Here is a 16,630-nt window from a genome sequence, read left to right as displayed (position 1 = left end):
TTACACAGGTATATCCTTTTGCGTTCGTTTTAATGAACAAGAAGACCCGTCAGCTATACGACGCTGTCCTTGACAAGATTTTGACTGTGTATGACGATCTTTATCCGGACGTGTACCTCAACGTTGAGAGACTTATGTCAGATTTCGAAAATGCCATTCAGTCATCCTGCGAGCAAGCCTTTGTAGGCTGTACCTGCATTGGCTGCTGGTTCCATTATGGACAGGTAAATAAAAATTATCTTTAAATCATTTTAAATTTGAAAATTAACATTTAGACTTTTTCAGGCAATTTGGAGGAGAGTCCAGAAATATGGCCTTACGGGCGCATACCGGAGTATACCTACTGTCTGTCACATCGTCAAGGAAATGATTGCTCTGGCTCTCCTACCAGCAGATGCAATATTAGCAGGCTTCCAGGTAAACTTTAAAAAGAAATTTGATGATTTTCTTTAAATTTCTGTCATTTACACGATATCAAAAATACCCACAGAGAAGATCTTAGAAGAGAATCGGTCGAGATCCAGGCGGCGATCAAACGTCTTATGGACTATTACTACGGCTACTGGATTGACACCATTACTCCAGATGGATTTAGCGTATTCCAAATGCCCAACCGCACCAACAATCTCGTGGAGGCATGGCACAGATGGTTCAACAAACGCTGTGGAGGAAGTCATTTGAACTTCAGGGATTTTATACGTAAGACATTTCGACTTAAGAATACTACAGAATTATGAAACTAACGTTAGTTACTAACCCATTGAACTTTTCAATTACAGATGCACTCAAAGAATCTGAAAATGCAAAGATGCGGGATTATCATGCAGACGAGATAAAAGGGGTGGATTACATCAAACCAAAGACACCGTTCCAGCGTCGAAGGGATTCCCAAATTGCTGAAACTGAGAGATTGTACTTGGCGTCGGATCGGAAAGCGGAAGACATACGCAATTTTCTCGTTAGGACAAGATATTTCACAGAACCTGATGTGAGTAAAAAAAAAAATATTTAGATCTGTACGTATTACATCCAATTTTTGCTGCTTTTTAGCTAAGCGCTCCTGTAGAGGATGGAGTAGCCTTACATCAAGAAGGCCATCAAGATCAACCCGAAGGCGCAGTGGAGCCTGTGGTCCAACCTAGGTGACGGTATTTAGCTGGTACAGCAAGACCTGCAACTCCTTTGGATAATGGTGTTGCAGACGAGCCTGTTAATCCTGCCGATCCTGTAGAGAACGCTGATCCCAATGTGTCTGCTGATGTTGCGGTGCCTGCTACTCCAACAGAGCAGGATGGTCCCTTAGACGTCACTGGCGCTGATGTTTTAGAAGAAACCGCTAATCAGCCTGCACCTACAGGCCGTGGCCACCGCAGACGTCGGCTGCCTGCAAGTCTAAGTCCAGGTGGTGATTTTATTCTTCCTCCTTCTCGCAGACCTCGCTTGGACCCAAACACAGCCGCTATCCGTCAAGCTGCCCCTCTGGTACAGTCCGTGGACGACGGGGTCGTGGACACGAAACACGATCCCAGCCCAATGTACGTGGTCTAACTGCTCCGGTAGCAGCAGCATTGTGTAGTGTCTGCAAAGTTAACCCATAGAACACTGTGTTTTATCCATTTGGCTTCTTCTTATGTAACAATTGTTCCTCAAACATCAGGGACGGTGATGGAATTTGTCCCCACTGTAATGAACACGCAGAAGAATCTGTAACTGTAATCATGTAATTATCTTCTATTCTATGGTGCAATTTCCTGTATTTAATATTTGACAGTGGGCATGTCTTGACTGATTGCTCGTAGTCAATATTAGTTTTTTACTTCCTATGTGCAATCTATATATAAAAAATTTGCTTTAAAATCAAAACATGTAACATAATTAGGAATAATAACTTACTTGATCATTCCTGATGATCAATCAAGGGTACTGCATTCGTAAAAATAAGGGAAAACTGATTTTTAAAAAGGGAAATTGACACGTTATTTGCATTTGGTCATCATGTTACAAATAGGAATGTAATTGCAGGCAAGAAACAAAAGGCCAGGGGATTCTTGCTTACGTTAAATGTAACAGGTTAGCAAAAAAGAGGTAGCTAGTGTCGCCACCTATAGGTAGCCGGTGTCACCCTCTATAGGTAGCCGGTGTCGGGTAGCCAGTGTCGGGGTAGCCAGTGTCGGCCTTATGAGTAGCCAGTGTCGGGTAGCCAGTGTCGACCCCCCAGGTAGCCAGTGCCGAAGGTAGCAGGAGTCTCCATGCCAATTGTGGTATATTTTCTTAACAGTGTAGGCTTTATGTCTCCACTCTCCATCCCAGACCGCACACTGATCCAAGAAATATGGAAAGACAAAATGGAGTAGGATGATCCACTACCACCTGCGTATGATGAAATATGGATAACGCTATCTGTTTCAATTGAGGCCGTAAAGCCGAAAATTTCCCGGTCTTATTTCAGCGATAAAGTTCGTGTTCACTGTCTTCACTTATTTGTAGAAGCAAGGCAACAAGCATACGGAGCTGTCGCTTATCTCCTGGATAACCAACATACCTCCTTCGTCATTTCAAAGGCACGCGTCGCACCCTTAAAAAACAGCATACCACAAATGACACTCCCTCAACTAGAGTTAATGGCCGCCGTTTCGGAATTCCATTTTCAATTTCATCAAGCAAATACTATCACAGCCGCCTTTAAATCAATCAACATACAACTGCAATTACCATGTGGCCAGACAATCAAATTGTCTTCTACTCGCTTTCGAAAACCGAATGACACAAAAACCTGTTCGTGGCTAATCGTATACAAGCGATTCAAGACTTCAACCGCCTATCACTGGCCAACTGGCATTACTGTCCCATGGCGTCGAATCCAACAGACCTGCTAACGAGAGGTGTTACTCTCAAACAACTTCAAACATCTGAACATCTGGCCTCAATGGAGCGTTTCGGGAATGAATTCAGTCAAATTTCTTCATCTGGCAGAAATCTCAACAATGGCAGCCCCAGTCAAAGGTTTCCTCGTAGCTCAAAAGTAATAGAAATCAGTCGCCTTAATTGTTCTTCACTGACAAGAACAACAGCCTACGTGCTCCGACAGATTAACAATTTTCGCCTGAAAAAAGAAACTGGAATAGAGGCTTTCTGACTAACAAGGAACTATAGTGTACGTGCCGTCGAAATACGAAAGTTTTTGTGTTTTTAATACCATTTCCTTGCTGCTGAACTGGGATATCTAGGTGGTAACCAAAAAGGACGTTGCCCGTCATTGGTCTCACAACTAGATCCGAACCTGGACAACGAAAACATTACACGCTGCCGGGGTTGCCTTATGAATTCCTATCTTTCCAATGACGCGAAAAACACTATTCTACTACCTAAAAATATCGATCTAACAAAGCTTCTAATCCGCTTCTATCACGAAGGTTCCCTGCAATCTGGCGTAAGCTCCACGATTTGTCACATCTGACAACGTTTTTGGATAACTTCCATAAGACAACAGGTTAAAGCCGTTGTTTGTCACTGTACTAACTGCCGCTGGGTGAATGGTCCTCCGTTCACAGCTCCAAATCCTACTACTCTACCCAGTATCCTCGTCCAAGGTGAAACGGCATTCGCTGTTACGGGCATCGATTTCGCTGGCCCATTTCCCGTTTGCGACTCATCTGGCAAACAAGAACCAAAGGCCTACAGTTGTATTTTTAGCTCCACAACATCTCGCGCAATCCACCTAGAACTAGTAGAAGAACTCACCACAGCTAACATTAAATTCGCCTTATAAGAAACTTCGTCTCTCACCATTTCCAACCAAGAATGGTATTGTCTGACAATGCAACACGTTCGAAAGCGCCGCCCGTGTCTTCAAAAAACTGTTCGAGAGCCCAGAAGTCACCAGATACCTTACTGACTGCTCGATTGAATGGCGCTTCATACCAAAGCGTGCACCGTGGTACGGTGCTTTCCAGAAGCGTCTAGTCGGTCTCACGAAGGAAGCCATGAGAAAAATGCTTGGCCGAACAAAGCTCAAATTTAACGAATTCCATACCATAGTATCAGAGATTGAAGTAATCCGTAATGACCGCCTGCTCACGTATGTCTGACTTCAACGACCAAGAAGCTCTTACTCCTTCCCATCTACTGTATGGAGGCCAAAACCGCACTCCCGTACGATCCAGCTATAGAACACTGTTAAAAAGGTTCCTATTTTTTCGGGGCTTGTAATCCCGACAGTTAAGTAACCACCCCTAAATTTTCGTATAGTTACGAAAATATAGGGATACACGCTAAAAATAAGGGTTTTAAAGTACAATGTTTTCGTACGCGTAATTTTACTACCAATTTTTGGGTTTTTAAGCGCCGAAATTTTCACTTTAAGAAACATATCCGTGACGAAATGTCTATTGCAAGTTACAAAGAGTACAAAAGACTCAAAAAACATCATATTTGATTTCTGTTCGTGCTGTTACATACAATTCCACGGAGCGACAAAATCCTGCTGAGTGGTATTGGAAAACGGAAAAATCTTTCGAATGAAAGGGGGAAATTGCAGCTAAGAAACGGCGTTTTCTCTTGCGAATTCGAATTGCCTGAAAATGGTTGTTGAAGTCAACCGTTTGGTATACTTCGCAAACAAAAATTATTTTTTTACCATAGCTTATAATACTAGCAACCAATCCAAATGCACACCGTTTTATTGCGTTATTTAAAGGGACCAAAATCATACTCTTATCTGCTATAAATTTATTTGTACCTATCTCGACCCACTTCAGTGAATGAACTATAATGCCAGATATAATATCGAGGTTGAGTAGGGAAGCGATCTGACCGGCACAAGCATAGTTAGAAAGTAATTTTATGGTGAAGTGCGATTTCCGAACCTGAAACTCTAGAAATTTTTCCCCCACACACATGAATTCGTTACACTGCCATTGCTGGTGCCTAGTTGCTAGGGTGAGTGGGGAATTAATGAAATTATGAATTCGTCGCTGTAAGGATTTAAAATAACTATGTTTAGCCTCAAAGCGCATACACCAAAATGATGTCAATGGCCCTAATAAACGAATAAAACGTGGGTAGTGAACGAGGTGATGCATTTTTGGAGTTACTTCACACTTTTTTAGATAGTTTTTGTTACCTTTTTGGTGCGATTGATAAAAATTGGCTTTATATGCAATTATAAATTCCTCAATTAATTGTTCGAGTATAAGTAATTGGGATGAAGAAATGGAATCAAGAAAAACTAATCTGGAAATCTGAAGAAGTAATAGAAAGCAATGCCAAGTTTCATCACCAGCGTCAACAAGATTGCCTACTATCAACGGAAAGTTGATAGCCATCAACCATAACTGCGAGGCTGATTGGTCAATTTTACCGGAATAGAGTGAACTCATGGAAATTGGACAAGGCTTGTTTACCATTTCTCTGTAACCATACTTGAATTTCGCGATAGCGTCGTTCAATGTATTCAAGGTGAAATATTTTTTTTGAATGCAATGTACAATTAATTTTGAAAGAATGAGAGGAATTAGTCCCTCTAAAATAACATGCATGAGATCAGGAGCCAACCCCCCAATAACATGAAAATGTTTTAATTCATTCAAAATTGAATCATTCATTACGCCATAAGTTCTCTGAAAATGATCTCTTAGCTCCTCTGAGTGCAACGAAGAACAATGTTGCTCATGTTGTATTTTTGTTCGCGGGAAAAATTCATTATCAAAACATTTGTTTTTTATATCTTCACTAGTTCCCAAACAAAACCTACACTTCCTAAACCCCTTTCCAAATCCAACCTTAAAACCCCCGATTTGATGGCTTGCAAGGTTATCAGCAACGATGGCTGCTAGGGTGCCTCTCACAATAGTAGATTTCCCACCAACGGACATATTTACGCCTAACTCTAATTTTTTAATATCATCTACAAGGGGGCGCAATAATACGTTTAGGCCAAAACGTGTCATAACTGTGTTATGAAAAATACTAATGACAAACATTGACTTAAAGGAGGATCGATGTTTTCGTTCCAGATTGCCTAAACAACCGTAAACGAAAACAAGTTTGTTTTTCTTCGATCGATTTCCTCTGTCACCCGTCATCCCACATTCGTCGATATAAACAAGCAGTTGAAGAGCATCGGGATGACTTTGGAAAAAAATGTTACCTTGAAAATATAATCCATCCTCAAAATGTGCATAAATATTAGATAGATTATCCTTTGGCTTAGATATAGCCTCAGATACGTCGGCGAAGTTTAGATACTTCTCTAATTGAAGCAAAAGGGGGATGTAGATGTATTCCTTTTCTTTATAGTGCTGGCTTTTCCCCGTTCTATGACGACCATAGTCTTTAGGACCGACTGGAAGTGTTATTGTTTGAGGCAAAATCATCCCTATAAATCAGGTAACGAATGGGTGACAATCGATAAACGTTTTCAATAAAAAGAAGGTAACATTTTACGAAATTGACGCACAAAAAATTTGTTTTGTGAATACTGAGTCTGAAGTTCGATAAAGGGATTTTCGTGGCTTTGTATGACATCGTTCAAACATGTAGAATCAATGCCATTTTCTTCAAGGACAGATAGAACTTGAGCCATTTTCAGATTTACACAATGGCTGATGAGAGCTTTTGACTGATGCGTAACATACTGAACATTTACGTGATTCAATTTCTGTTCAGCCAACAACTTCAATACAAATTCCACGCATCGTTCTTGTAAATTTATAGTATCTCTTTGTGAGTTCACACCTGAAAACAATAACAAACTAACAATTATCAATAATTATAACTATTATAATTATAAACAATTTATCATAATAACTAAGTTTACAAACATTTATACCGGTAGTTGAGTTGTCTGTTTGCTCATTATGGGTTTCACCGTTATCATTAATGGTCTGTGTTTCACACACAAATCCTTGCCTCTCTATCTGGACAGGTTGCACTTGCACAACACCATGAAAGAAAGAATGGTGAAATTTTCTGAGATGTTTACTTAAACCAGAATATGAAGTAAAGGCTGCTTTGTGAGGACACTGCGGACTGTGTAAACATGGACTTGTAAAGTATTTGTCCTTGCTGTGAACTATATTTAAGTGACTCAACAACTTTTTTGCAAATCTTGTGGAATAATTGCATTCTACTATTGGACAACAGTAATATCCCAAATCCTCAAATGGAATAGTGGAAATATACACTGTATTAGCAAAATTAGATGCCATGTTCCACGATTTTGATCTTGACAATTTGCGATCCACTGCCCTACTATAAAGATAGCCTTTACAACAACAGTCACTAATCTGTCTAAAACCACTTTACTTAGCTGGCGCTGATGACCACTTATGCCAGATGACTCTGATAATGCCTTTGCACAAGGGAATATATGACACTAGTGGCCTTTGACTTTGACTGGACGTTGTAGGCTGTTGATGGCTGCTAAAATGGCATCTAACCGAGTTTTTAATAGTTCTTTTAAAAAATGTGTTTTCATAGAAATCTTTGATGGAGCAGCTAACATGCCGTACCAAGTTTTTATTAACGAGGGCTGTGCTACAGGAAAATCTGACATTGAGTTGATAGTGGAAGCCATGGTAGTAAAGAAGCCATCACTAGGCCCAATTTTGAAAGCACGTGGGTTTTACTTCACCATAGAAAGTGAATTTAAGCAAGGGAAATGGATTACTCTGGGAGAAAAAGAGACGGTTGTAGAAGGCTCAGAATTACGTTTGATGATTCTTAACAATATCGAAATAATAGAAATGGACCAGTCCACAGAGCTAACTTTTAAAGAATCTCAGTTCATCTCGAGTACTTTGAAAGGTATATACTTTTATTTACTTGAAAACTTAAAATAAAAAACTAATTATATTTTGTAGGTACACGTAGTGCTGATTTCACCTGTTCTAACTCACAACTTCTCCTTTCAGAAGACTCACATGGTTCTCATGCCAGACAATCTCAAGAGTCTTTTACGTTACAGTCTCATGGCTCTCCTTTGTTACCATCTCAACAGAATTTATTTGGTTTGCTTATAGTTTATTGTGCATTTTACAATATTATTGGATGTACGTAACCAATAGATATTTTTTTTACATTTGAAGATGTGTCACAGGAGTTTGATGGAGCAAGTACCGAAGATGTTTTTACTCAAGTGTTTCCTGTAACTCAAAGGAAAAAACAACACTATGTTCATTTAAACACTACAAAATTCAAACTGCCTACACATTTTGGTTTCTTAATTGATGCCAAGTTAAAAGACCCTTCCATGAAGGAAACTATTTCTTCAAAGGAATATAGTTCTATCTGTAGAACACTTGCAAGCGCCATTGAACCTTTTACGCTGCATCCCCACCCAGATAGCATCCGTTTTGTTGTGGAAAAACTTCTTTCCAAGTTTCCTGTTCTCGTAATTGAACAAGAAAACGAAACGACAACTATGGTAAAATCTTAGTTTATCAATATTTGTTGGAATGTGCAGTAATCATTATTATTTCATTATTATTATTTCAGAGAATTATGTTAGAAAAATTGAAACGAATTTTCGAAAACAAGAGGCGTACCAACAACCAACAATTTTTTCGAAAAGGTGGACGGCCAAAAACAGATGTTGCTGACGAAGGTCCCGATGCCAAAAAGCGTAGAAACGCAGATGATCAGCGTATAAGTATTTTTTTTTGCATTCAAATGTTTATAAATGTGTTTAATAATGCTTTTTGATTTTTCTTAATAGCTATTGATGTGGATTCATACAAAGAAAATGTGAAAAAACTCCTAGAACTTCATCGAAAAATGGGTTGTAGCGAAAGCATTAATATATTATTGAAATTGACATTTGAAGGTCGAAGAAAAATTATATTGGATGGAGAGTACACTGACATTTACGATATCATGAAGAGACATTGCCCAGTGTTAAACCAAGCAAACTATGTAAGTATGAATTAGGTAATATTTAATTAACATAAATCTAACAGATCGGCCTACATTTCTTTGTGTTTCTAGCTTCACGTTGAATTTGAGATGTACGTGGGAAAAGAGGTTCGTGAATTCATGGCAAAGTGGTCCGAATATGTTCCACTTATTCTAAAAGTGGCCAAGAAAAGTGCACTCAACAACGAAAAAATAAGGAAGCTGGTGGATTTTTACAGGCGTACGTCAGACATTAACGAGTGTTTCGGTATATAACTTTCTTTTCATACTTGGCCTAGTGCCTTGAGAATTCAAAATCCTTGTATTGTTTAGATACAAAATCTTGTGCCGCCCTTGAGTTGCTGCCTCTCTTGCTTCCAGTCAGGAATAAGAAAAATATTAATGCTGCAGATTTCATTTATTGCGCTAAAGAGGTATATTGTTTACTTCATATTGACTCCTGTTATTTGCTGGGAGCATCACAACAAAAACTTACGAACTGTCATAATTATTTTTTAGGAGTCAGCATCTATTACCGATGTGTTAAAGGAAAGTAAAGGTCGGGGTCCCTTCATTCTACACATTGAAGACAATTTTCATATCATCGCAGACTGCCAAAGTTTTTGCAGATCAACAAATTCATCCGAAGCGCTCCTTAATCTATTTGCTTGCATTTATGTTTTCAATATTGCTTATAATAAGGAGGCTCTGAACTAGGGTGTACAGTATAAAATGGACATTTTTTTATTCATTCGGCATTCGAGATTTGGGTTAATAATTGTAAAATAAATAACTTCTTAAAGTCTTAGATTTTTAAAATAAAATTATCTTTCCCCACTTGCCAGTATAAATTTTGTGTTTGGTTGAAATTCAATTTTTTTTTAGATATTTTTGGTTAGAAATTGAATTAAAACTAAATAAATCTAAACGGCGCTTGGCCGTTCGTTAGCTACACATATGAGGCACGTTTACCTAAAATTTGAGCCCTCCACCTTTTTTTTATCTTCACGCACAATAAGGGAAAAATAACTCTATTTGGATTTAAAGTACATTTGTATTGTTTTTGTACTATTACAACATTTCCATTGCTTCTTTACTCATATTTGAGATACTGAAATTGGAACGGTGTTGTTCAACTAGCTGAGCAAGGGACTCTCTTTCTTTTTTATCAAAGCAACTGTCTTTATAGTCGCCAATCAGCTTGATGCCCCTCTCTGCGCAATCGTTAACTGTTATTAACGAGTCAACGAATTCCTTCGCCACTCGAAAGTCTTCAAAATGAATCCACAAATTACAAGGCACCATCATCCATTCTTGGCGTTTGTTCAGTTTCAATAAATGAAATAAAAGCCATGACCTACCGCAATGTAAATTTATAAGTAAATAGGAAATATATATAAGATTCAATAATAATGAGAAAAGACCTTTCTCCAATAAGGTCTGATAGAGTGGGTTGGTCATCTGGGCGCCAATTTATTGTTGGTGGCTTCGGCTTCCCTACAGCGAATTCAGTTGGTCTACTCGTTGATATAAGAGTGTGAGCTAATTTGTTTTTATCTTCGTCTGTAAGGTTCGGATCAAAAAGTGCAAGAGGCACAAGTTCTTGTGTCAAGTAATCCAAATGCAAATTGATGGAGTGAATCGTTTCTTTTGCTAGAAGATGCAAAAGTATTTTGTTAGTTCATATTAGGCTACATTATACAATTAAAAATTCAATGAATTTACGAAAATATACCAGCTTCTTTATCGACTAAGGAGTATTGATGCATAAAGCAAAGGAATCGTAGATCATTAAAAGGCGCTGACGACGTTAAAGATGACTGAAGGAAATATTTGCCATAAAACACAGCTATGTAAATTGCCATACGCTTTACTTCCTTCACTTCTTTGGGGCGAAGATGAAACAATTTTTGAAGTAGATGTATTTTAAGGTAATAAATAGCCTTCGCCATGAAGCGAGCGTGATGATCGGCACCAGGGCGGCGAATTTTGAATTGATTAGTTGACAAATCAGCTCCAAGGAAGACGGCCATGAGCTCACACAACTCTTTGTAGTCTTCTCTAGGGAACACATCGTTTTTCAAGCAGTTTCCCGCCCACTCCTTCACTTCATTCGCTTGAGAGGTCATGAATGGATTCAGTTCATCATAGTCCAAAGTCTGGTATTCTTCTGGAGAAATAAGTGGTTGAAAACTATTGTAATCGTCTTTGAATCTTGAAAAAAGCTTGTATGTCGGGCCTGTTGTTGGACCACCAAGTTTCTTCTGAGTTCTTTTAATGTGACATTCGGCAATGTGTCTACGACATGGACAATTCAGGAGTGGATGTCCAAGTTCCTGTTCTAATAATACAGTAGCTCCATTATACGCACCAGAATTACTGGCGGTTGTGTCGTAAACGGCTGCGACGACGTTATCTTGGAGGTTCCATTCGGTCAAAGCTTGGATACAGGCATCTTTTTGTGCCAATCCAGAAGAAGATAGAACACTACAAATGGACAAAATCTTGGGCGGTGGACTGAAAACAATGGCAACTCTATCTTCTTTTAGTCCTCCTCTCATTGAAAATATTTTTGAATCAAAGTGGATAGTACCATGTCGAGGAGGTATGTAGCTTTGTCGCACTTCTTTTGCGATTCTCTCGATCTCTTTGGATCTTTTTTGATGAACACTTCCGACAGACAACGTTACATTAGATAGAGTTGATCCACTAACCGAGTTCACGAAAGAAGCCAGCATTACTGTGTGTTGCCGAGTAGAGAGGCCCATCCTTAAAGCAGCACTCGATGTCGGAGTGATTAAATCTCTTTGTAGCACTACGTCAGTCTCACTTGTAAAGTTCATTTCATGTTCAAATGAAGAATCCAGGTCTACGATGTTTTTTCCTTCACTATCAGTTGAAGAATCTATGCTGTCATCTGCTGCTGTTGTCTGAGCGATTCTGTCAAGTTCTTTTTGTTTTCTTTGTTCAATTAAATCTTCTCTTTCCTTTCTCTGTCTTTCTTTTGCATCCAATATCTTGTCCACTCCATCCATACACCCCACCTGAGGTACCTGACGCTGTCCAATTAGAAAATCCCAATCAATTTTCCACTCAGTGTTTGGTGACTCAGATCGGGTGTTTCCTGATTGTTCTAACAATCCGTAGGTGTTGGGGTGAGAAATATCAAAAAGACATTTGAGATTACCGACAAACTGTTGTATCCTTTCTTGTGGTTTAGTATCATTCAGACGATTATTGGGGATTTTCTTCAAAGTCTCATATTTCCCAACAAGTTTTACTATTTGATCTAAACATGACTTCTCAGGCTTAGTGGGAATTCGAGATGGTTTCCAAAATCGAGAAATAATCTCATCGTATATAATCTTGGCGATGGCTCGAACAGTAGAAGTAAATGGACCACAACTATTATCTCTTATAAAAAGATAACGTTTTAAAATAAGGTGATTGATTGGGAGTTTTGAACCAAGAATTTCACTGATTGTAGTTCCAACAAGCCAATGATGACTTTCAGAACGAAGGACACGTTTCATTTTCACTTACACTTGTTTCTTGTTTACGCTTCTGACAATTAACTGACAACAACAACAACTCTTACAGTGACCCCTTGCGGTCACAGTAATTATGACTTCGGTTTTTCTGACAACATTGGCGCTCTTTGAACTGATTGTGCGTGAAGATAAAAAAAAGGTGGAGGGCTCAAATTTTAAGTAAACGTGCCTCATATGTGTAGCTAACGAACGGCCAAGCGCCGTTTAAATTTATTTAGTTTTAATTCAGTTTCTAACCAAAAATATCTAAAAAAAAATTGAATTTCAACCAAACACAAAATTTATACTGGCAAGTGGGGAAAGATAATTTTATTTTAAAAATCTAAGACTTTAAGAAGTTATTTATTTTACAATTATTAACCCAAATCTCGAATGCCGAATGAATGAAAAAATGTCCATTTTATACTGTACACCCTACTCTGAACTCATATTTGTTTTTGCAGGAGTATATTTTGGGGAAAGCTGATAGTAAAATAGGAAATGCTGCCATTAAATTGTTTGCTAAAAATTTAGAAAAAGTCAAATAATTTCAACTAATTGGTAGCGCTAAAAGTACTAGTAGCGTATAACATAATTTGTGCCTCATTTTACATACATGTCTAGACATTTATGTATTTTACATTTGTGGCCAAATCTGTAAACAAGAGACATTGTGTCTGTAATCAAGAGGGTTGTATGTTGCAATACAAAACACAATGGTGTTAATTGATGTTAGTAAAATAATTTTATTTCGTTCTGGTATACAAAATAAACCATAAGAAATGAAACGCTTGATTTTTATGGTTTAATCCACCAAATATTTGGGGGGAAAGCCTCGACTTTTTGGGGGTTGAAATAACGAGTTTATTGTTGTGGAAAACGCTCCTAAAATTGAGGGGTTCTAACCCCGAATCTCAGGGAACAACATTTTAGGGGTTTTCCCTACGAAAAAGAGGTGGTCTTTTTTAACAGTGAAGGAGAACTGCTAGACCCAACATTCAACGAAAAACCTTCTAATCTCCTGAATATGTTTTCCCGTCGACAATAAAGATCCTGAAAACCTTCTGCACAATCCAGCAATATCAATATGTGTACAGTACCTACCAACGAAATCGGTACACTGTACCAATTTCGTCCGCTTTTAACACAGCGTCTTTTGGCGCTACGTGTCACTTCTTTTTATTTAATATAAAAAAACTATTTGTTTTTTTATAAAATTTTTTTGAGGGTAGGGTGGAAACTAAATTAGTTACAGGATGTGGGGGTCGGCTTTATGATATTTTTATTTCCCTAACCCCTGTACATGGGAGCAGGTGTACCAATTTCGCCGAGCGAAATTTTTTGCGTTCGCCGTGTATTCCTTATGGCGCTACGAAAAAAGGGCCCTTTTTCTAAAAATTTTTAAAAATCACCGTTTGAAGTTCCAACCCTCTAGTTTTTACCAATAAGTATAAGAAAACCCTAGCTATAGTATCATTAATCAAATTTATTATTTCTTAAAATATATAACTGCTAAATATTGAAATGAAAAATGGGTGTGGGAATTTTTATCCCTAAAAAGCTTAGTCACTTGCATAGCCACCAGAGGTTCTGCTTGTTGTCTAGGCTTTTAAGTATTTTTAAAATCGATTCTTTAATCGATTTTATTTGTTTCTGTTTACATCAACACTTGTTCATTTTTATAATTGTAAGTACTGATATATTTCTTTTTTACAAGTAATTTTAAGTATTTTCAAGTAAAGCTATATTATTTTGAATTCCTAATTACTATCTTTATTTAGGAATAACAATTACAAATGACTGTGTATTAAAATAATTCAAAGGAAATGATTTTATATCATGGTAAGTTTTGTTGTTACTGTTATTGTCCAAAATATTTTAATATTTATATCCTTTTTTTCATTTCATGGTCAAACTAATGTGAGTTGATTGATTGGAAAGTTAAGTCACATTCATTATTATTGGACGACACCAATATTATCATCAGAAGTGGTCAGGTGTCACAAGTCGACAAAAAATTTCTTAGCTATACATTCAACTTTGCAGCGCCCCCCAACTCGGTGTAACCTTCCTAGGGCCCATTCCGTGGGGTCTTGGTCGCGAGGAGGAACAAGATTCGGGTCGGAATTTAAGGCTCCGTCGACAGGAAGAATGGGCTCCCTCCCATACACGAGGTAGAAAGGGGTTCTTCCCGTGCTCTCCTGACGACTGGTATTGTAGGCAAAGGTAACGTATGGTAAGGATTCATCCCAATCCCGGTGATCCGCACTTACATACATAGATAACATATCAGCCAGAGTGTGATTCAGCCGTTCGACCAAACCATTCGCCTGAGGCCGGCATGCCGTGGTGGGCGTATGGTTGGTTTCCATCGCCTGTAGTACCTTTCGTGTCACCTCGGCCATAAAACAGCGTCCTTGATCGGTTGTCAACTGACGAGGGGCTCCGTGACGCAACAATACACTTTTCACTAAAAAGTCAGCCACCTCCTTGGCGTCCGCTCTCGGCAGAGCCTAAGTCTCCGCCCACTTTGTAACGTAGTCCACGGCAACAACGATGTTGGTGTTACCAGTTTTGGACTGAAGGAAAGGGCCTAGAATGTCCATTCCCAGTCTCTCGAAGGGATGCTCACTCTGCTGGATCTCCATGTATCCAGGCGGACGCTGGTATATCGGTTTACGTGACTGACATTCGCGGCACTTCCGCACGAATTCACGAATGTCATTTCCCATACCCGGCCAGTAATACCGAGCTTGCACCTTGTGGAGGGTCCGTGTTAACCCCAAATGTCCCGCAGTAATGTCATGGTGGCAGGCACGCATCACTTCCTCTCGAAATGACTAAGGGATACACAATCGTAAAAGGAGGCCGTCCTCTCTTTCTTGCGCTCGACATAGCATTCCATCTCTGAGACGGAATTGGGGATATCACTTCCCCTCTTCCAGTTCCGAAAATGCGCGACTCCACTCGGCTTTTTGGGCACTCAGGATTGCACTTTTGGTCTCCAGGTCGACACTCAGAGCGGCAAACATGCACTGTAATTCCTCAGGAAGCTCCAGAGTTGCGTCAGCTGGGTAACGAGACAGTGCATCGGCGTCCGAGTGTAATCGCCCGTTTCGGTACGCAATACGCAGTAAAAACTCCTGGAGTTGGAGACTCCAGCGGGCTAGGCGTCCCGCTAGATCTTTCTTCGTTAGCAGCCAGCAAAGGGCGTGGTGGTCGGTCACCACCAGAGTCTCCATTCCCCATTCCCCATTCAGATGTAACTGCGGAACTTCTTCACAGCCCACACTAGAGCCAAGCACTCCTTTGGTGGAGTGGCCGTTCGGGCCAGGGCTTGCTTCAAGGCGAAAAAAACTCGTCTCTTGTGGCGCTTCCCATACAAAACACCCCCCTTTCTTAAACATGTCCGTCAGGGGTTTAGCAAACTGCGCGAACTGAGGGATAAATCTGCGGTAATACGAACACAGCCCCACAAAGCTACGCACGCATTTCAGTCCTTCACTGGGCTTTCTGAACGAGGTGGGGGTAGGGAAATTGACGACGGCATTTATCTTTTCGGGGTCTGGGCGAATACCTAACCCACTGATTACATGACCTAGAGCCTTGATCTCGCCCGCCCCGAACTGGCACTTAACTAACTTGATCTTCAACCCCGCTCCTTGTAGGGTAGACAAGACTTGACGGACTCGGCTCAAATGCTCGTCAACCCCAGCCGCGTAAATAATAATGTCGTCCAGGTAGACGAGGCAGACTGTCCACCTGAGACCTGTAAGCACTAAGTCCATCATCCGTTGGAAAGTCCCTGGGGCCGTGGCCAAACCAAACGGCATCACTAAGAACTGGTAAAGACCGTCCGGCGTCACAAAGGCCGTCTTTTCTTTATCGGCCTCGTGGAGGGGTACTTGCCAGTACCCGCTCTCGAGGTCGATTGTACTAAAAACACAAGCATTCCCCAGACGAGATAACGTTTCCTCTATTCTCGGTAAGGGATATACGTCCTTCACCGAGATGGCGTTCAACCGCCGATAATCCACGCAAAACCTCCAGCTCCCATCTTTTTTTTTCACCAAAACGACCGGGGAAGCCCACGGGCTACTGGAGCGCTCGATTACTCCCTTTTGCAACATCTCGTCCACCTGCTCCTGCACTATCGCCCTCTCCTTCCATGCGCTTTTGTACGGCGGTTGGTGCACTGGTGCAGCAGC

At 39.9% G+C, this 16,630-nt stretch overlaps 4 protein-coding genes and 1 pseudogene across 4 annotated transcripts; 3 read left to right on the top strand and 2 right to left on the bottom strand.

Annotated features, from left to right (window-relative positions):
• The first annotated feature begins 605 nt into the window (after positions 1-605).
• Positions 606-1,548, top strand: LOC123472608 (annotated as a pseudogene).
• A 3,964-nt stretch (positions 1,549-5,512) lies between these two features.
• LOC116935148 lies at positions 5,513-7,296 on the bottom strand. Its single transcript, XM_045174470.1, has 4 exons — positions 6,830-7,296; positions 6,445-6,735; positions 5,607-6,376; positions 5,513-5,521 (listed from the first exon to the last, which is right to left on the bottom strand). The coding sequence occupies exons 1-4, from the start codon at positions 7,206-7,208 to the stop codon at positions 5,513-5,515; spliced, it is 1,449 nt and encodes a 482-aa protein (XP_045030405.1). The 5' UTR covers positions 7,209-7,296.
• Positions 7,297-7,308: 12 nt separating this feature from the next.
• Positions 7,309-8,723, top strand: LOC116935147. Its single transcript, XM_045174469.1, has 5 exons — positions 7,309-7,806; positions 7,863-8,009; positions 8,088-8,425; positions 8,497-8,672; positions 8,717-8,723. Exons 1-5 carry the CDS (start codon positions 7,416-7,418, stop codon positions 8,721-8,723), a joined length of 1,059 nt encoding a protein of 352 aa, XP_045030404.1. The 5' UTR covers positions 7,309-7,415.
• Positions 8,724-8,735: 12 nt separating this feature from the next.
• On the top strand, positions 8,736-9,612 carry LOC123472265. Its single transcript, XM_045173552.1, has 4 exons — positions 8,736-8,913; positions 8,986-9,160; positions 9,226-9,326; positions 9,412-9,612. Exons 1-4 carry the CDS (start codon positions 8,776-8,778, stop codon positions 9,607-9,609), a joined length of 612 nt encoding a protein of 203 aa, XP_045029487.1. The 5' UTR covers positions 8,736-8,775; the 3' UTR covers positions 9,610-9,612.
• Positions 9,613-9,938: 326 nt separating this feature from the next.
• Positions 9,939-12,841, bottom strand: LOC123472264. The gene is given in 5 exon segments (XM_045173551.1): positions 9,939-10,249; positions 10,317-10,545; positions 10,628-11,333; positions 11,336-11,379; positions 11,486-12,841. Coding segments are annotated over 5 exon segments (2,205 nt in total). The 5' UTR covers positions 12,426-12,841; the 3' UTR covers positions 9,939-9,963.
• Positions 12,842-16,630: the final 3,789 nt, after the last annotated feature.

This window comes from Daphnia magna, linkage group LG5 (genome assembly GCF_020631705.1).
Source record: "Daphnia magna isolate NIES linkage group LG5, ASM2063170v1.1, whole genome shotgun sequence".
Taxonomy (NCBI): domain Eukaryota; kingdom Metazoa; phylum Arthropoda; class Branchiopoda; order Diplostraca; family Daphniidae; genus Daphnia; species Daphnia magna.
This window is presented reverse-complemented; position numbering and strand designations above follow the sequence as displayed.